Consider the following 21,351-nt stretch of genomic DNA (forward strand, 5'->3'; position numbering starts at 1 on the left):
CATTTCTTCAATGTTTGAGTTATTTTAGATTTTCTTTGCTTTTCTGAACTTAAATTGAGAGAGATGTCAGTTAATTCCCTGGATGCTGGTAAGGCTGCCTGGAGTGGTGGAGACATGGCTCAGACTAACTCTCCTCAGGCAGCAGAACTGAGGTCAGAAGCTCACTACATGAGGCATCCTTGAGTATGACGTTTTCTCACTGTTTTGAGTTGTGCTGGAACAGTACATTGCGTGGCTGAGGATTATTTTGTGTGCTGTCACATGATGCCTGAATTCAGGAAAAGTTCAAACACCAAACGCCATCAGAAGGAAGGTTTTAATTCTTGCATTTTTAAAACATTTTTAGACAAACAACATTCCTACATGTTCAGTACTAAACACAAAGTAAAATCAAGAACGATAAGATGGCACGCTGGCGAATAGAACTCTCAACTTATAATTATGAGATCCAGTACAGACCGGGCAGGTTAAATGATCCCTCTAACGCATTGTCACGATCTGCTGCTGGTGCTCAGCTGGAGGGGCTAAAAGAGATCCATAGCAGACTGTGCCATCCAGGAGTCACGAGATTCTTCCACTAGATAAGGGCTCCGTCTCCAGCAGTCTCTGTCGGATGTAACTGGAGTCAATCCGGATTGACTCCGGTTGCATCCGACAGAGACTGCTGGAGACGGAGCCCTTAACCTACAACCGGGCAGTCACTCTAGCCAAAACACTGAGAAGAATGTCACAGGTCTGCCCTTTTGATTAAGAGTCCCATTCCATGAACCCATGAGCCCATGCCAATCAAATGCATCCAATTGACCTACAACCCTGGTATGTTTTGGATGGTGGGAGGAAACCGGAGCCCCCAGGGAAAACACACACACAGACACAGGGAGAATGTACAAACTCCTTACAGACAGTGCGGGATTCGAACCTCAGTCCCGATAGCTGGTGCTGTAACAGCGGTGTGCTAACTGCTACACTAACCATGGCGCACCTCATGTATGAAAATTTCTGCTTGTAAATTCCTAATTAGAATTAGGTTGGGAAGATTAGAAATCCTTTCCTCCAGGAAGGGTGGGCCAAGAAGAAAGGGTAGCTCCAAAATATCTAATGGTATTCTCTTCTGTAGCAAGCAGTGTTCTAACAGTTTTCTTATCCTCTTCTTCAGGCTGACTTTTGGGGCATTTATAATGGTAAGAAACTTTTTTTTATCTCTTTCATATCGAGCATGATTTTTGTAATTTGCATCACAAATTTACCCCTTACTTCCTGTCCCATCAATCAGTTCCCTGTCAAACATTCCCTTTCTGTTTTTCTGAATTGCTTGCGACAGATATTTTGAGGTGGTTTGGGAGGAATTGCTAGAGCAGGTTGAACACACACATTTTAAAACACAGAATATTTGCAGGACTTTTGCAGAGTGCTTTTTTGCAGAAAGACCAGCAAAGTTGCAGAATACAGCTAGCCTGGAAGAGCGGGTGATTTTTGCAGGAAGAGAGAACAGTTTTGCTCTCAGAAGGCTTTTTCAGGTGCATTCTCTGCTAAGAATGCGCCTGAAGAAGCAGAAATGGCCCTTTAAATTGCCGTTCAGGTGGCAGCGTTAAAAGCGCAATGCAGGCCACCTGAAGGACCCAGGTGCACCGGATGCGCCTCTGAGCATACTCCGGCTCCTGCCCAGTGTCAGCTGTGCTCCTGTCCACTGATGTGATGTCATTTTGAGCATGACAAGAAGGAACACAGGACGATGGCAGACCCTGTGCAGGTAGGAGACATAATGATGATGATTTCAGCATTTCTGAGTGTGCAGATGAGGGCAAGAAGACAGCAGTTAGTGTTCGAAAGGCACATGGAGTGGAAGCACCGCAGACGAAGGCGAATCCTGCTGGTCAGTCAATTAGCTATGGTGACACATTTGTCTCTCTGGAGGTTGAACCGACCCCAGGGTGCTGAGTTCTGGAGTAATGTCCTCACCAAATTTGACGATGCTGAGTGGAGGAGACACTTTCGTATGTCGCGTGGCACCTTTCACTTTGTGCTGGAACTCATAGATCCTCACCTGAAGGGCACAGACAGGACTTGCAGTGACCATTGGAGCCTGGACTTCGATTAGCTGTGGCCTTGTGGTGGTATGCCACCCCTTGTGAGTATCAATCCATCAGTACCATCTTTGGAATAGGCGTCAGCATCGTGTACATGGTGGTGCAGGAGGTGACTGCCGCCTTGAGGAAGTTCCTCGGTAAACGTTTCATCTCCCTACCCATTGCCATTCCCATTATCACACCCAGCGTGGATGCTGCAGCCTACTACAATCGCACAGGGTGGCATTCGATGGTTCTGCCAGTGGTGGTCGACCACAGATTCTGGTGAGTTAAGCCTCTATTGATCTTTATCACATCACATCTCAAATGACTATAACTTCACTGTAATTTCCATTCATGTTACAGCTTCTCAGATGTGTTTGTGCAGTGGCTGTGCCACACGCATGATGCCAGAGTGCTTGCCAATTCTCCTCTGAAGAGAAAAGCAGAGGACCAGGGCGGATACCTCTTCCCACGTGATGTGAGTGTTCACCCTTTAAAGCTCTGTGTTTCAATATGTTATGCATGCTTGCTGTGTCAACGTTCAGGTTCATGAATTAACTACATTTCTGCATTGTTGTGCCTGCAGATGTCCAAGGAGTGGAGGTTCCAGTGCATCTTGTGGGTGATGCGGCATACCCCCTACAAAGCTGGCTGATGAAGGGGTTCACGCAGCACTGAGTACTGGATTCGGATCAGCGAAGATTTAACAAGGCCCTTAATTCAGCCAGGGTAGTGGTGGAACATGCATTTGGCCGTCTAAAAGGCTGCTGGCAGTGCCTGTCCAAGCATCTAGATATCTCTACCGCCTTAGTCCCAGATGTTGTGTTTGCCTGCTGGGTACTGCACAATATATGTGAGATTAACAAGGAAGACTTCCCTTCAGAGTGGACATTGGTTGAAGCAGATGGTCCTGCACCCAATAGCGCAGATTGTCTTGATCACCAGGCCATCCGTTCTGCCATCATGTCCATCCTGTAAGGGTATGTCCCTGCTACCCAGCTCCCCATTTTCCACAACTAGTTCCCCCCTCCACCCTCCCCACCCAATGCAGTGACATGAGCCTACTGCCTGGCATGTTATGTGCTCTCGCGAATGAACGGGTGCATAGAAATGAAACGTGTGACTTGAATGTTTGTCAAAAATTTAATAAAATTTAACAAAAGACATTCTTTGAGAAATCACACTGCTTCATAAATATCTGAGGTAGATATCGCAACGTTAACATTTCACATCATACTTAAACTTGAAGTAAACCTTGGAATGGACAAATAACAGTGCAAATCCACTCCACACTTGAACACAGCAGATCAAACACTAAAACAGTAAACACAACAAACACAACCAACCCGGCACCATAGCATCTCACTGCTGGATGTTTCCATCCTTAAAATGTCGCACAGAACATTGCACTTATGAGGGGCTTCATGAACAACAAAAGTAAACAGTGAGTTAGCCACATTAAGGATGTTTAGTCCGACACAAACCCCATTCCAGCATTGAGAGGAACGAGTTGTGGGGGGGGGGGGGGGGAAATGAGGAACCTGTCCCGGACCCCAGCATCTCAGTCATGCCAAAGTGTCCACTACTGTGACGCACTGGTGTGGAATGAAATGACATGCTGGATGGAGGGGTCGGGTACATGGGATGAGGGTGACCATACGACTGTGGGAATGGGGATGGGGAGGCCTCCATTTGCGTGACCAATCTGTTGAAGATGACTGACTGCCTGTCCATGGTGGCACTCAGACCCTGCAGGGAAGCTGCAAACTCAGACACCGACTGGACATGCTTCTCCACTTCGGAGCAGCGTGTTGCTTCCTCGTCCTCTCTCAGGTCAGCGAGCATGACTCTCTCGTGATCCAGTGCCTCCTGTGCACACTAGTGGTCTCTCTCACTGTCCTCCCTGTCAAGTGCCAACATCTTCGCCTGCAACTCCAGCGTGAGAACCTGACCTTTGGTCAGTCGCTGGCGCTTGCGCCTGGAACCAAAGGCTGTGGGTGGAAACAGGAAAAGTACATCAGCATTGAACTTAGGTGCTTCTCCATAAACACAACCTCAATGCTACTGACCTGTGTTCTCTGTGAGAGTGCTGCCTCACCACTTCCAGGGACAGTGACCTCTGCGCTTCCTCTCTCGGAGGCATCCAAATCTGTGGCTGCCAGGTCCTCGGTGGTGGCCTCCCCCTCCTGGACCGGCATGTCTCCTCCATTGCTGCTGGGTGAACTCTGGGGAATCAGGGTTCTCCAGAGCGCTGGCTACATTTAAGGGAGTAGCTGAGCAGCTGGCCCCCCAGAGAGTGTGGCATCGGTCAAAGTACTTCCACTCCTTTTTTTTTTAAAGTACTTCCACTCCTTGCGTCCATTGCCACTCCTCCTGTTGTGGTCCAGGACTATGTGGAATTTCTTCTTCATGCCCTTCAGCTTTGTGACCACCTGGTTTTTACTGCACTTTGTGCCCTTGTGCTGCAAGCACTCCAGACAGCCGCTCAAATGTGGGACCATCTTTAACTGTCCCAGTGAGCTCCCTTTCCTGGGATTCCTGAGTCAGATGGTCTAGAAGCAGTCTTGCCTCTTCATCAGACCAGTTACAAGCCTTTCTTGGAGCCATTGTTCAAATACACTGTTTCCCTTCACTGCTAAAACAAAACGACTGAATCTGCACTAGCCTGCCTGCACAACGTGCTTCAAGATTCACGCCAGGCGTCTCAGGATGACAATATCACTACCACGTCAGCAGCCCGCCCCTTTGACAGCCGCTTTCAGCCAGCTGCATTCAGATGGCTGTGGGAGCCATTGTGCTGCGCTGATTATCTCTCTCGGAGGAGGGTTACCAAGCTCGCCTCAAAGGCGCCTCCTGCACATTCACATAGCCTCCCCACAGCCGCATTTTGCCAAAATATGCGGCTTTACAAGCAGGGCAATTGACCACCTGAAAGTACCTAGAGAGGGAGGGAGTGAAACAGAGAGGAGAGACACAGAAATCAGTTCCAGAAGGACAAAGCTGGCAAACTTTGGAAGACTGTCTGGTCAAAGGAGAAGACTGGTGGTGTGAAAGGTGACCTGAAAGAAAGAGGATCATCTGGAGAACCCTGAAGGGGACAAGTTTTGTCAGCAAGAATGATTGGGAAGGAATCAGTTGCAGATGTCCTGGAAAAGGAATCTCTCTCTAAAAACCAGCAAGAACCCTCCTGAGTGGTAACCATTTGCCTGTTAAGCAGCAAAGACCAGTGAACTTTGTTAATTCTGTGGTTCAAAGAACTTTTCTAATCTTAAATATACATTTCACACACCTGTGCTTAGTATTAGAGGGGGGATTAAGTAGTTAGGTAGGTTAAGTAATAAGTTAAAGTTCAATTCTGTTTTCTTGTTCAAATATAATTAAAAACTTTTGTTTAAGTGACCCTGTGTTGTGGTGCATATTTATTGCTGCTGGTTTTGGGGTCCTCTGGACTGCATAACAAGTGGGACCATGGATTCTGATGTAACTTTAAAAAAATGCTCTCTCAAATGCAGAAAATAGCTATTACTCAATCGAGTTGGCATTCCCAAACTGCCGGTTGATAAATGATGGGGCTTTTTCTCATTTAACAATTAAATACAATCAAATCATTCACAGAGCAATTCCGTATAGAAAGATGAAATTATGTCAATATGCAGCACATGAGGCAGACTATAAATTCCCTTCAATAATGAGCATCAATGGATATGTGTGAAAAAGAAATAGTGTATATCATGGCTAATGTGATTTATGGTGTGAAAAATAGAAAATTAAAAAAAATAAATAAAAAAAATAATGAGCATCAATGAACCATTTAACATTAATCCAAGAATTCCATGGCTTTTTTCTCCCAGATGTTGAAAACTAAATTAAAATTCTCAACCAGCCACTTTGCACTTGAGTTTATATTCTTTGGATTATTTGTCCAAATGTGCTGACTCATTTCCTATATTTCTATTCTGATAGTTCCATTGTAATATTATTATGTGCTTTGTTTTCAGTTTGTGTTGGAGGAAGACCAGGTCAATCCCCTCCAGAATACTTGAACCAGTGCCTGGCTGGTAAGTATTTAAGTCCGCCCTCTGGTCATTTACTTGTTTAACCCACAACTTGGGACCTGAATCATGAGTTTTTTCAAAAATAATTAATTGTAAAACAGGTTGCAAATCTGCTGCTGTGATTCTCTCCATTCTCTTAATTCAGCCAATACTAAGGATCTGTGTGAAACACAAAAGTCTGCAGATGCTGATATTGTAATGAAAACACACAGAAATGCTGGAGGAACTAAGCCAGTCTCGCAGTGTCCATAGGAGTCAGCCCCTTAGGTGGTCTGCCTGTAGGTACAAAGATCGCCCCCTGCAGTAGGCTGGTGGTCGTATCACCATATCCACCCCCTTCTTAAAATTGGCAGGGGTGGTGGAGGGGGTGGGGTGTAAAACAGTGCCGGCTGGTATTTACAAATTCAGACGGTTCGGCGGCCGTCGGAGTCTCTGGGATCGTTGCACGGTTGGTTCCAAGTCAAAGGTCGGTGAGGGCTTGGTTACTGCCTGAGGTTTAGCTAGGTCCAGTGTAGCCATGGTGGGGATCGGTGTGGGCAGCATTGTATCTATTTGTAGATCTGTCCACGGTGGGAGTGACTGGGAGTGTGTGCTCCGCTAGGAGTGGGGCTTTCTGGAGAGGTGGAGGGAGGAGGTCGGTCCCCAGATCCTGGATGGGCCAAGGGTACCCATGGTGGGGAGGTTGGGCTGGGTAGTCATGATGCAGGAGGGGTGGGGCCCCTGCTGGTGCCAGATCCCTGGTCGAGACAGTGTCCTCACAGCCACTGGGGTACCTGATGGAAATGTAACTCTGGTTGGCGTGGAGGAGGAACACCTGCTCGATCAGTGGGTTGGACCTTTGGATCTGCACGTGTTTGTGGAGGAGCACTGGTGCTGGAGATGTTAGCCAAGCTAAGAGGGAGACCCCAAATGCTGATTTCTTGGGGAACAAGAAAAGATGCTGGTGAGGGGTCTGATTAGTAGCCGTGCACAAGAGCAACCTAATGGCATTGAGTGTCTTGGGGAGGGGCCTCTTGCCAGTAGTCAGTGGACCAGCCTTTGGACCTCAGGGCCAGGAGGTCTGCCTTCCAGATCATCTCGTTTCCATGCTCCACTTGCCTGTTGCCCTTCGGGTTGTAGCTAGTCATACGACTAGCTGCAATGCCTCACGTCAACTCCTCACTCATGAAGCCGGACCTCCAATCAATGCCGGGTATCCGAACATAGTGAAGATCTGCGCCAGTGCCCTGATAACAGTGGCTGTGGAGGTATCAGGGCAAGGGATGGCGAAGGGAAAATGGGAGTATTTGTTTATGACAGTGAGAAAGTAGACGTTCTTGTTCGTGGAAGGCAGGGGGTCCTTGAAGTCGATGCTAAGCCATTCATAGGGCTGAGTGGCCTTGATGACATGAGCCTGTCCGGATTTCTTGGACAGTGAAGGGAATGTACCAGGATTTGAAGTGATACAGGTGTGTACACCCAAATGACAAAGGGGTCGTGCAGTGCCTGCAGTTGGTCGAACTGCACAGTGATGCAGGTCTGGGACAGGGCGTCGGGGGAGTCATTGAACTTCCCTGGTATGTATTGGATGTCGTAGCTGAATGTGGCCAGCTTGACTTACCAGCGCAAGATCTTATAATTCTTGATCTTGCCCTTATGGGTGGCGCTGGTCAGTGAGGAGGGTGAACCTCCTGCCTGCCAGGTAGTGGCACCAGTGGTGGACCACTTCTATAATCGATTGGGCCTCCTTTTCAATGGCAGAGTGCCCAAGCTCAGAACCATGGAGGGTCCAAGAGAAGATGCCCACGGGTTGGCCCGCTTGGTTGAGGGTGGCCGTGAGGGCAACATCAGAGCCATCGCACTCCATCTGGAATGGGGTGTCCTCATCCACGGCATGCATTGCATTGGTGATGTTCTGCCTGATGGGAGCGAAAGCTGCTTGCACCTTGGGGAAACGTGATGGCTTGGGCCAGTGGGCAGGCCTTGTCCAAAAAATGGGGGACCCACTGGGATTAATAGGAGAAAAGACCAAGGCACCTGTGGAGGGCCTTGAATGTGTGGGGGAGGGGCAGTTCCATTAGTGGACGCATGCGTTCTGGATCAGGACCGATGACACCATGTTCCACGACATACCCTAGGATGGAGAGGCGGGTGGTGCTGAACAAGCACTTCTCTTTGTTGTAAGTGAGATACAGCTCCTCGACTGTCCGGAGATATCTCTCTAGATTGTCATCATGGTCCTTTTAGTCATGGTCGCAGATGGTGACATTGTCCAAGTACGGGAAGGTCACTCTTAGGTTGTGTCAGTCTACCATGCGGTCCATCTCCCGCTGAAAAACAGAGACCCCGTTAGTGACCCCAAATGGGACTCAGTGGAATTGGTAGACATGCTTGTCTGCCTCGAAGGCAGGATATGGTTTATTCCAGGAGGGGATAGGGAACTGGTGGTGGGCCAACTTTAGGTCAATTGTCAAGAAAACCTTATAGCGGGCTATCTCACTGACCATGTCAGCTATTTGGGGTAGGGGGTAGATGTCCAATTGGGTGTACCAGTTTATGGTCTGTCTATAATCGCTGACCATACTCTGTTTGCTACCCCCTTTTACCACTAGGACTTGGGTTCTCCAGGGACTGGTGCCTTGCTCTGTGATACCTTCTGCCAGAAGCTGCCTCACTTCTGCCTTAATGAAGGCCCTTTCGGCCGCACAATAGCATCTGCTCTTGGCAGCTATGGGCTTGCAGTCTGACATAAGGTAGTTGAAGAGGGCGGGAGGGGTTACCCATAGTGTGGAGATGCCGCAGGTGGATCGGGGACGGGCCCGGCAAAGGTGAGGGTGAAACTTTGGAGGTGGCACTGGAAGTCCAGCCCCAAGAGGACTGGGGCATAGAGCTGGGGCATGACTAGAAGCCTAAACCCTTGGTATGCTCTCCCCTATTGTCAATTCCACTGAGCAGTGCCCAAGGGTCATTATGAGCGGTACTGGGCAACAAAAGCAATGGAAAAATTCGTAGGATAGATTTTGAGCTTTAGCGTCCGGGCCACATTCGGGTGCATGAAGCTCTCAGTACTACCGCTATCAAACAGGCATTTTGTTACTTTTCCATTGACAGCAATGTCCATCATCGAGCACCCGAGTCCATGTGGAATGTCCCTTTTTAAGGTGGTGGGCTCTAGAGCCATCTTGGGGTCTGAGTCACTCCTCCCAATGGATGAGGCGAGTAGCGGCCAGCGGCTTCCTTTCAGGGTGTAGGGTGGGCGATTGGGTTTGCACCCATGTTGACCATGTCGTCCTGTTGATGTGGTGCGGGCGTTGTGGCAGTTGGTGCCTGGCTGGCCCAAGATGATGGCACCCAATGCATGCACATGGTGTCGGTGTGGTCGGGCGACCCAACTGGCAGTGAAGCAGGAGGTGGCGTCATCTGAGCAAGCGGAAGTGATGTCATCGGTGCAGGCAGAAGACGTCTGGAGGAAGATGGCAGCCTCGGGTGAGCACACTGCAGCAGTGCGGGTCAGTGGCTGGGCCAGAAGTGACATCAGCTGTGAGGGCGGAAGTGGTGGGGCGAGTAATGGCATCGCCCGAATCTTGCACATGGTGGTGTTTGGGAGGGCTCCGAGCTGGTCACGGAGAACCACAGCTCTCCCGACAGGCCTGGAAAGGCACACCTTAGTGAAGTGGCCTTTTTTCCTGCATTGGGAGCAGTGTGAGTTCCTTGCTGGACAGCTTTTGTGGGATCGGCTGTCTGACCCATACCGGGACCCGTAGTACTTACAGGAGTAAGCTGCGCCGGCGGCTGCAATCGTCTCCTTCACATAGGGCCCTTTGGCGACAGCAGTCATTTGCACCTGCCAGGCTGGTGGTTGGGGAAGTCAGGCATCGAAGACCTCTGCATGATGAGCTGCAGCCTCCAGGGAGCGAATTACCTCCACTGTCCTGGTAAGTGAGGCAATGTTTTCCTCCAGCAGCTTCTGTCCGGCCCTCCTCAAGTGCAGCCCTCGCACGCGGCCATCCCGGATTAGTTGCTCTGCTTCCCCTTCGGTCACCCGGTCTCGGCCAGGCTAGCTCATGCAGGGCCCCAGATAGGCATCTGCCCTCTCACTTGGCTGCTGGGACCTGATGCTGAGGAGGTACTGAGCGTAGACCACGTTTGTTGGGGGCTTGTGCATGCTCTCCAGGATGGCCATCACAGATTCGTAGTCTGTACAGTCCTTGATGCCCTGGAAAGCTCGTGGGCCCAGCTTGGTGTGGAGCACCATGAGCCATTTCTGATTGGTGTTGATCACCTCAGCCTGTGTTAGGATGATTGCCTCAATCGCGTGCTTCCAGATCTCGAGGCGTGGCTGGGCATCCGGGTGTTGGGGGTTGATCTTCTGGGTCCCGATTGTCAGAAACTACTCCATGGCCTCTCTTTAAAATTTTTACTGGAATAAATTGTGGTGCGCTGAGGTAGCATCAAGCAAGCACAAAACTCAAAAGACTGTACAACAGGCTTTATTCCAGTCAAAGTCTGAACACCAGTTCAAGCCTTGGTGGCTCCCCATGTGACTGGCTTAGGAGGGGCCAGCTCAGGTTTATATTCAGGTCGGCTGATTGACAGCCAGCCACCTGGAGTCAGCCCCTTAGGTGGTCTTCCTGGAGGTGCAGAGATCGCCCCCTGCAGTAGGCTGGTGGTCATATCACCACAGCATCTTAATTAAAGACTAGAGATTAAGGGGAAAGAATGGGAGGAGTCCAGACCTAATACCCAAAAGGTATTAATTGATATGATAGGAGGAAAGGTCATAATTCATTTTGGCACTGAAAGGAGAGAGAGGGAAAAGTGAAGAGAAAGAAAGACACACACAGCCTCTGTATGCTATTTCTTTGGATGCAATTTTTTATGACGAACCAAAATACAAAGTAAGTGATGGAAATTTGTCACAAAGCAGAAAATATTTTGTCTGTGTGGGGAGTTTTAATTTGATAGCCTTTCTTTCAAATTGAAGGAGCTGGAGATGAACAACTTTTAAGCAAAAAAGGAACCAGAAAACAAGAAACTTTTCCAATAAGTTGTTCATCTTCCACAACTCCATGAGAAAGCACTATTTTCCCTGTCTGAGCTATTAATTTCAGCAATTCTATCTTTATGTTCCTCATCAAGGGTACTAGAAAAATCAATAATTAATTATTGTATTTTAATAAGGTGAATTTGGGTAACCCACTTATTAATGGAAACTTCTGTAATTGAGGGGAAGGACAAAAGAGGAATCAGCACAGATTCACCTTCTCACTAATTATCAGTAGAGAAATAAACTCTCAAAAGCCACAGTTGAAAATGAAGTAGACCACAAGTGATTTCTGAAAATAATAAATCAATACATCTTTGAGACTCCAGAAAGGTACCATAAATTTTCCAAAGTCCCCAGGATAGTGATACAAATTTGATCCCTGCTAAAAATAAACAAAATGTGATAAGAGTTTTACAGCATGGAAACAGGCCCTTTAGTCCTGCATTCCATGCCAACCAACTTAGTCCCATTTGCCTATGTTTGGCCTGTATCTCTCCAAACCTTTCCAATCAAAATGTCCTCCAAATATTACAATTGCCACTTCCTCTGCCAGCTTACTCCATAAACTCACTACCATCTTGGTAAAAAAGGTGTCCCTTAAATCCCTTTTAAACCTTTCCTCTCACCTTAAATCCCCTTTAAATGCCCTTTAGTTTTAGGGCCCTCTACCATGGGTGAAAGACTATGACTATTCATCTAATCTGTATATCTCATGATTCTGTCAACCTCAGCCTTCTGCACTTCAGGGACAATAGTACAATCCTAACCAGCTTCTCCCAATTACGTCTGCCATTCCTAGTAGCATTCTTGTGAGTTTCTTTCCATCTTAATTATTTCTTTCTTATAGTTGGGTGACCAGAACTGCATAAGGTACTCCAGGTGTGGTCTCACCATCCACCATGTGCAGTTGTAACATATAATTCATTTTCTTTGTTTATTTTTTCAGGACAATGCTATCAAGAAATCGGCTCCAACTATCGAGGCAATGTTTCAATTACGATATCTGGGAAGCAATGTCAGAGCTGGTCAATAAATTTTCCACACAAAGCAGAGTGAGTAACTGAGATAGCTTTCGTTGGTGGCAAGTTAATTGAAAGTTCTCACATACCAATACTTAGTTCAGCTTTTTACCACAGGTAAAGGTGGAGATGATAGCAATGGCTGCGCTCCTGTCTAGATTGGAACTTTTTCACCTGCTTCTGCCATTTTCTGGGTTTAATTCAGATTTTCTCCATCTGCAGTTTTATGCTCCAAACATCTTCAATTCTTTTTCATTAAATGATACAGGGGTGGGGGAGGTTGCTGCCATTATTGGGGGAGAGTGGACAGCCGCTGCTGCGGGGAGGGGGGAGAGAGGCCACTCTCTGGGGGAGGAAGGATTGCTGCCACGGGGGGGGGGAGGGGTTGCAGTCATGGTGGGGGGGGGAGGGGTTGCTGCTGCGGGACCTGGGTGCAGAGAGGTCGCTTCCACGGGAGGTTAGAGTGGGGATGCTGTGATGCGCCGATCCAGGTCATGATGTCAGCTCAATGCAGGAGTGCGGAAACAATAGCTGTCTTCTTTACCCATAATCCCCCACGCTGCTGGAACCACTCTGATGCTGGCCATTGCCGGAGCAGCACATCACTGCAGCAACTACTCCCCCACCCTGTTCGAGGCAGCGGGACATTGCTGGAAGGTGGTGGGTCACTGACGGGATGGATGTCGATTGACGGTAGGGGTGTCGACTGACAGGGATGGTGACTAACGGGGGACAGGGATGACGACTGACTGTGGGGGTGGCAACTGATGGTGGGAGTGGCAACTGACAGGGAGGGCAACTGACTGGGAGTAGTGGCGACTGACAGGGAGGGTGACTGACTGCAGGGGTGGCGATTGACAGATGGGGTAGTGACTGACAGGGAGGGTGACTGCCTGGGGGGCTGGCGATTAACGGCAAGGTTGGCAACTGAAGGGGGGTGGCAACTGACGGAGAGGGGTGGTAACTGTCGGCCGGTGGTGGGGGTTGGGGGGAACTGACTAGCGATAGTTCCTGTGAGTGCGTGACACGTCGCTTACCATAACATTGAGGATGTCGGATCCCCCTTAAATTGGCGGGTCGGTGATTTAATAGGTCGATCCCCCTGCAATTTGAAAGGTGCTTCCAGCACCTTTTCCCCAATAATCGCAGCCAGGTCCCAGGAGGGCTACCCAGGGGCTGCAATTTGAAAGGGGCTACTGTTACTTACTGCTGTGTGCACTATCAGTAAAAGCAATGAACATAATCTCATTGGAAAACAGAACCTCAAATTCATTCACAACTACCATAGAACATCTGCAAGCCTATCCAGCAGCCACTTACACTTCAACCCTGTTACTCCTTCTTTAAATCTTTCTGTCCCTCTGCTGTTTCACCTCCTTAAAATGGTCTTAGTAAGTAAGCTTTTGCTCACCTGTATGAATATCCACCTCTTTGACGATTATTTTTTCAGTTTGATCTTAGTTTTGTATAGAGCCTTGAAGTTTAGATTAACCACGTTAAGTATGCCGCGTGTGTGGGTTGCTGTTGGATTTACACATTGGAAACCTCCAGTCATGAAAAAAAACCCAAGCTGATGTAAAACAGGTTAAGAAACAAGAATGTCAATTCAGAGTGCAATCTCATTTATTATTAATCAACAGGCTACTAGTTAGAACACACAAGGTTGTTCACCCAAAACCCAACAGAGCAATCCCATCAATACTCTTACCCTTTATTTTACCGTATAGCTACAACTTATTCTCTCTCACATCCCCAGAAGTCACCTTTGATTCTTTTCCCACTTCCCTACACTAAGGGTTAATTTACAGCAACCAACTAATCTTCAAACCAGCACATCTTTAGGATTTGGGAGCAAACAGGGAGAAAGTGCAAACTCCACACAGAGTGGAACCTGAAGCCATTAGGTCCTTTTGCAGGTAACCTGCCTAAACAACTACCGACCAGTGTCACTCACATCCACAGCGACAAGGTGTTTTGAGAGACTGGTGTTGAAGCATATCTGCGCCTGTCTAAGCAGCAACATGGATCCATTCTAATTTGCCAACTGAAACAACAAGTCTACAGCAGATGCCATCTCACTGGCTTGACACAAAACCCTGGAACACCTGGAAAGAAAAGATGCATAAAGAGGGGATTGCAGTATAGGAGCAGAGATGCCCTCCTGCAGTTGTACAAGGCCCTGGTGAGACCTCACCTGGAATATTGCATCCAGTCTGGTCCCCAAATTTGTGGAAGGACATACTTGCCGTAGAGGGAGTGCAGCACAGATTTACAAGGTTGGTTCCCGGGATGGCAGGATTGACATATGCTGAAAGGTTAGAAATACTGGGCTTACCTGCGATGGAGTTTAGAAGGAGGGGAGACATGATTGAGGTATGTAAGATTATCAAGGGGCTTGACAGGGTGAATTCAGATTACATATTCCCAATGTTGGGAGAGACTAGAACTAGAGGGCATAGTTTAAGAATACAGGGAAGGTCCTTTAGGACGGAGATGAGGAGAAATTTCTTTACCCAGAGAAGTGTGGATCTGTGGAATACTTTGCCGCAGAGGGTGATAGGGGCAGATTCACTGGATATGTTCAAAAGGGAGTTAGATAAGGCTCTTGTGGGCAGGGTTATGGGGATAAGGCAGGGAATGGATACTGACATAGAATGATCAGCCATGATCTGAAAGATGGCAGTGCTGGCTCGATGGGCCAATTGGCCGACTCCAGCACTCCAGTCTATTGTCTATTAATGACTACAATTCAGCAGTCAATGCCATCATCCTCCCCAAAACTAATTAGCAAACTCCAAAACCTGGGCCTTAATACCCCTCTGTGAAATTGAATCCTAGATTTCCTCACCTCCAGACCCTAATCAATGCAGACTGGCAAGAACATCTCCTCCACAATCTCCATCAGCACTGGAGCACCACAGGGTTGCATCTTAGCCCCTTGCTCTACTCACTCTACACCTATGACTGTGTGGGTCAGAATGACAATTACACCATATAAAAATTTGCTGTCAATACCACTGTAGCAGATTGGATAAAAAGTGGGCAATGATTCATTATACAGGAGGAGGATTGAAAACTTGCTTGAATGTGAACTAACGACAACCTCACACCAAGAAGCTGACTGTAGATTTTAGGAAAGGAAAACTAAAAGTGCACAATCCAATGATCATTAGAAGATTGGAGGTGAAGAGGATGAGCAAATTTAAATTCCTGGGAGTCACTAAATCACAGGACCTTTCCTGACCCATCATACTATTGTCATCTTTTAGAAAGAACTTCATCACCTCTACTTCATCAGGAATTAGCAGAGGATCTGTAAATAATCAGAAATCTTGGGCAACATCTTCTGATGTGTAGTGGAATGTGTGCTGACCAGCTGCAGCACAGCCAGGCAAAGGGGCAGCAATACCTCTGAGTGGAAAGTCCTGCAAAAGATAGTGAATGCAGCCCGTTATATCACAGGGAAAACTCTCCCCACCATCGAGAACATGTATATGCAACGCTGCCACTGGAGAACAGCAGCAATCATCAAAGATCTACACCTACCTGAGACATGTTCTGTTCTCACTGCTGCCCATCAGGGTACAGGTGTCACATACCTCCAAGTTTAGGAATAGCTGCTACCCCTCAAGCATCAGGCTTCTGAACTACAAACTCATTCAGAGACTCATTTAAGGACTCTTACTTTGCTCATTATTTATTACAGAATAATTATCTGTGTATTTGCAGTCAGTATGTTTACATTTTTTCTTCTTGAGTATAGTTGACAGGTACTGGTAATAAGAAATTCTGCCTGGCCTGCAGGAAAAAAAAGAATCTTATGGTTGAATATGATGTCATCCAGGTACTCTGACAATAAATTTGAATTTTGAACTTCCCTTTGCTTTCTTATTCTCACCTTCCTTTCCCTTTTACCTGATTAAAAGAATAATTTCCCACCTGGGTAGTCAGATGTGACCTCCAATTTACACTTCTTCTTAGTGCTTTCAAGGTTCACCCCACCAAAGATAGATGGTTAGCATTAGGTATAAAAGGCTGTTGAGTTGATCCTTGTTCCTGGCAGCTGAGCTCTAGGCAGCCTGTCTCTCATACAATCCTTCTGGAGTCCTCTTCTTGGTAGATGGCATATGTCCCTTAACTGAATGAAACTGTATTGTGTGGACCCATATTCAGGATGGGTGGGGGGGGTGGGGGGGTGGGAACATACTTTGCTTTTACGGTGAAGAAAAGGTGAGAGAAAATCTGGGAAAATGCCCTGACCTTATCTCTGTGAATCAAAGAATTATCTTCTGGAAGAAGATGCAAAAATGACATTATGTGTTAAAAAAAATGCAAATACTTTACAAATGAACCAACCATCACAATGGACTCATTCCTTCCCAGGTGTCAAATTCAGAAATGTAATGAGAACCCTCCATATCAGGTGGAAGGCTGGTGAAGTGTCCTTGTTGATGAGGAATATAATGACAGAGAAAAGGAGGGTATAGATTTTTTTTTAAACAAAGGAGTTTTGGAAAGCTATTTGAGGTCAGTTGTCCCACGATTATTCTGCACATCACACTGGACTCACTTTGACCAGTGTGGCTAGAACAAATGGTGTACAAGGGTGTGCTTTGTATTCCCAGAACACTGAGTATGACTGAGTTTACATGGAGATGATGGACATGGGAAAAAAACCCTAAAAGTTAATAAAATAATTTAAATAAATTAATATTGGAAGAATTCAAACAAGGTGAGTGAAGTACAATGCAATCATATTCTCAGAGCTTCATCAACCTCCAATTAGTGCTAAGTACTATTTAGAAGAGATTGGATGTTGTCAGACCTCCTGTATTTCTCCAGCAGTTTTGTGTATTACACTACAATCACAGTGTCTACAGAATTTCATGTTTAACTGTTTAAGAAGGATACACTGGACAGAATGGGATTGGTAGTGAGTAATTCAAGTAGTCAGGATCCGACTGGGTAAGACTGCTGATCAGGAATTAGCAAGCATCTAATAACTTGTTTTTTTTTTGTTCTTTGTCACAACCAATTATTCACTTATGTGTGTATGTTCAGATATAATCCAGTGACGAACAACCAATCTGACCTGACAAGAAACTACTGTCGGAATCCAGATGATAATCAAAGAGGTCCATGGTGCTACACCAAAGACCCAACAGTAAAATTAGAAGCTTGTTACATTCCTCGCTGTGGTATGTTTCCTTTTAACTTATCCCAGATTTAAATGTTTTCAAGATGTGCACTTTTTTCTGGCCATTGTGTATGTTTTAACTCAGATGTTTTACCATATATTTGTAAATAATATGAAGTGCAGAAACACTACATTCATAATCATGAACAGTGTGATATTGTGGTTGAGAGTGTTTCAGTCCTTTAGGGGTGGGAGTAACACAACTCAAGGAATCTGCAGAAATTACACAAAGATTGCACAGTCTGGAAAAGACTAGTTAATTCCACAACCAACAGATATTACCTTGCGTAAGAGCATGCGACCATTGCTATTTCTGCTAGTTGGTGTGTTGGTTCCTTAAGGTTTATTTAATTTAATTTGGCTAACTTTAACTTTTTTTACTTTTTCATTCTATACTGAGGGGCACCCATTACTCCATCACAAGCAATCATCCTATAACCTTGTCTTAGTTTCTCATGTTGAAAAATAAAGCTTTTAGATTGTGTAGTACTGGGAAGGTGAAATTGGGCCAAAGTTAGGCTCAGTCCTGTCCCCACCCAAACATTCTGACACAAGTTGTTTGAGAGTGGCTGCTAGAGGGTAATTAAATTGAGGGATCCTGAATAACTAGATTGCCTCCACTCCATCACTTATCCCAGAGATATTGAATCCTGCCTTTTGTTGTCACAATTCGGACCTCTTAATCTTCGTAATTCTGTCATAAATAATGGTGTTTTAAGGGAAAGGAATTAGTATTTTTTGGTCATTGAATTTCATAAAGATATAATGCATACAAGAGGGCTTGCAGTGAAGTTCTGGCTTCTTTTCTTCATGTTCCCCTGAATCCCTTGTTTACTGACCACCTTTTAAGCTTGAATCAGCCAGCTGTTATTTGCAGGCACTGGCCAATTAATCAAATCAAAGCCTTAGTGTGTTTGCCCAAATACTCTTTTTTTTTTCATTATCTACAGATAGGAGATTTTTTTTACAATCTCAATTACATAAATTTCATAAGAGGACAGATAAGAATTTAATTGATTTTATTTTTAATTTACAACCTTTCTATAATAGTTCAATATCTAGCATTTATGATATGTTGTTGGGAATAAGAGAGGCTCCCTCAGATAAAATTAAGCCTGAGAACAGAACTGACAGCTTTTAATTCCTGAAGAAACTTGGAATGTAATTTTTAAATTGGTTAATACCTCTTCTTAATGTGCCCACCACTACCTCCTACAATTTAAAGTAGTCCATTCGGCTCACAAGTCCAAAGTCAAACTATCTCATTTTTATGTGGATGTATCTCCTCATTGTGATAAATACAATAATGGAGATGCTTCATTAATTCATATGTTTTGGACATGCCACAGCCTTGAGAAATATTGAACTGGGAGGAGTCACGTGATGGAGTAGTGGCCGTTCGAATAGAACCAGCCCTCTCCAGAGAAAAGGAAAAAAAGTCTGGAAAAAAAACAGAGCCAAACAAGCAAAAAAACACAAGACTAAGTAACAAGGAAGAGCCAGGAGATGGCACTGAAAAGAGAGAAAGCCAGAATAACAGAGAAAAAAGAAGAAAGAAAATCCCCAGAAAAGAAAGAAGACGGCCTTACTTGCACATGGCAGCAGGGAACCACCATGAAGAGGATCAATCGATCCCCAAAGCAGGTAGGTGCCTGGAGGAGCGGTGACCTCCCGACCAGCGGACTACAAAAATGGTTCTTGGAGCCAGCAAAAAAATGCGCAACTGCACATACAAAAGAAAAAAAAGATGCCAGCGGGAAGGGGGCCCAGCTGAGGGATGGACAGCAGGGCGCCCAGCTGGGGCATGCCCATCAATGGGGCGCCCAGCTGGGACATGCCCATCAATGGGGCGCTCAGCTGGGGGATGCCCAGAGTTGGGAAGAGAGGGGCAAGCAAGGAGACAAGGAGCTGGAATGAGGCAATCGGCAGCAGGGCATCCAGCAACAGGACAACCTGCAGCAGGAGACCCAGCAGCGAGAGGCCCTGCAACTGGAGGTCTGACAAAGAGACAGGAGTGGCTCACCAGAAAGAGATGAAGAGACACAGAGAAGAGAAGAAGAAGACACAGAAAAAGAGAAGGAAGGACCAAGATCTACACAGGAAAGAAGAGGTAAAGCAAATACAGACTATAGATAAAGTCTTTTTTGAACACCAAATGAGGTCATTAAAAGAAATGTTAACAATTGAATTTAATGCAATTGAAAGGAAAATGGAAAGAGCAGAAGACAAAATGCAAAGTTTCGAGTTGGCCATGACAGAAATAGGGAAAAGAGTAGAAAATGTGGAAGAGCGAGAAACAGCTGTAGAAATGGAAAATTAATTAAGAGGAAAATTGAAAGAAAGAGACAAAGAAATCAAGGTGACACAAGATTTGTTATCCCAGAAAATTGACATGTTGGAAAACTACAGTAGGTGCAATAACATAAAAATAGTGGGCCTGAAAGAAGGCAAAGAAGGGATAGACATGAAGGAATTTATAAAAAGCTGGATTCCGAAGATATTGGGAGTGACAGACGTACAAGAAGAAATAGAAATAGAAAGGGCACACAGAGCATTGGTACTGAAGCCACAACCACACCAAAAGCCGAGATTCATTTTAATAAAATTTCTAAGATACACAACAAGAGAGAACATACTGGAGCGGGCAAGGAATAAAGTAAGAGAAAACAAACAGCCATTGGAATATAATGGACCAAAAATAATTTTTTACCCAGACTTAAGTTTTGAACTTTTAAAGGGGAAGGAATTTAATATGGTGAAAACAATTTTGTGGAAGAAAGGCTATAACTTTGTGCTGCAACACCCAGCAGTACTTAAATTATTCAACCCTGGGGAACAGAATAGACTGTTCTCAGATCCAAAGGAAGCCCAAAGATTCACAGAACGTTTGCAGGTCAGGAAACAAGATGAAGAGGAGTAACAAGAAAAAAGACTGGCAAGAAATGGTATAAAAATACGTAGTAATATAAAAGAGAGGCAATGTAAATATAGAGGTTTAAAGTTGAAAAAGAGAAGGGAAACGGAGGAAAAAAAGAGCTTTGTTATATGTGTAGAAAATGAATAGTGTTTCTCTGGGGGGTGGTTGGGGAGGGGGGAAAAACATCACTGCAAAATAGGTTGACGCTTGCAAGTATTATTGGAAAGGGGAGTTGTGGTTGCCTGGAAAGGGACTAGGGGCAATGTTATTTGGGATTAAAGTATACTTTGTGTTATTTGTTGTGGGGATTTTTGGGGGTTTTGTGTTTTAAGCATGTTGTTGTCTATTGAGAAAAATAAGGAAAACTTAAAAAACAATAATGGAAGACGGGAGATGGCGGAGCTGAGGAGGCAAAAAAGAAGTGAAAACAAAGGTATGAGATGGCTATGTTGAACTATATGACCATAAACATCAATGGAATACACAACCAAATTAAAAGGAAGAGGCTACTAACGTTACTTAAAAAGGAAAATATAGATACAGGATTTGTACAGGAAATGCATCTAACCGAGGCGGAACATAGCAAATTGGAAAGAGACTGGGTAGGACATGTAGTGGCAGCATCATACAATTCAAAAGCTAGGGATGTAGCCATACTAGTTAATAAAAATGTACCAATTAAGAAAAAGGAGGAAAAAGCAGACCCAGCAGGAATATATGTAACGATAAAGTGTCAGAATTTTGGAATTTGCTCAATATTTATGCACCTAATGAAGAAGATCAAGAGTTTATGCAAGATATCTTTTTGAAGATAACAGATACGCAGGGAAACATTCTGATAAGGGGGATTTTAACCTTAATTTGGATCCAGTGTTGGATAAAACTGGAAAGATAGCAAACAAAAAGAATAAAATGGCCAAATTCATGGTTAAATCGGTGCAAGAAATGAAACTAATGGATATATGGAGGAGGCAACATCCAAAAGAGAGGGAATATTCATACTACTTGAAACATACTCAAGGATTGGTATGTTTTTGTTGTTGGCCCAAATTCAAGGGAGGGTCAGGA

At 45.5% G+C, this 21,351-nt stretch overlaps 1 protein-coding gene across 1 annotated transcript in view; it reads left to right on the plus strand.

Moving 5' to 3' along the window:
- Positions 1-21,351, plus strand: part of f2 (coagulation factor II (thrombin)) — a 107,720-nt gene that overhangs the window by 29,025 nt on the left and 57,344 nt on the right. The window contains exons 3-6 of the mRNA XM_069895864.1: positions 1,157-1,181; positions 6,068-6,127; positions 12,097-12,202; positions 17,231-17,367. Coding sequence (XP_069751965.1) covers positions 1,157-1,181; positions 6,068-6,127; positions 12,097-12,202; positions 17,231-17,367 — 328 coding nt within the window. The remainder of the gene's footprint in view (positions 1-1,156; positions 1,182-6,067; positions 6,128-12,096; positions 12,203-17,230; positions 17,368-21,351) is intronic.

Source organism: Narcine bancroftii, chromosome 1, assembly GCF_036971445.1.
Source record: "Narcine bancroftii isolate sNarBan1 chromosome 1, sNarBan1.hap1, whole genome shotgun sequence".
NCBI classification, from domain to species: Eukaryota; Metazoa; Chordata; class Chondrichthyes; order Torpediniformes; family Narcinidae; genus Narcine; species Narcine bancroftii.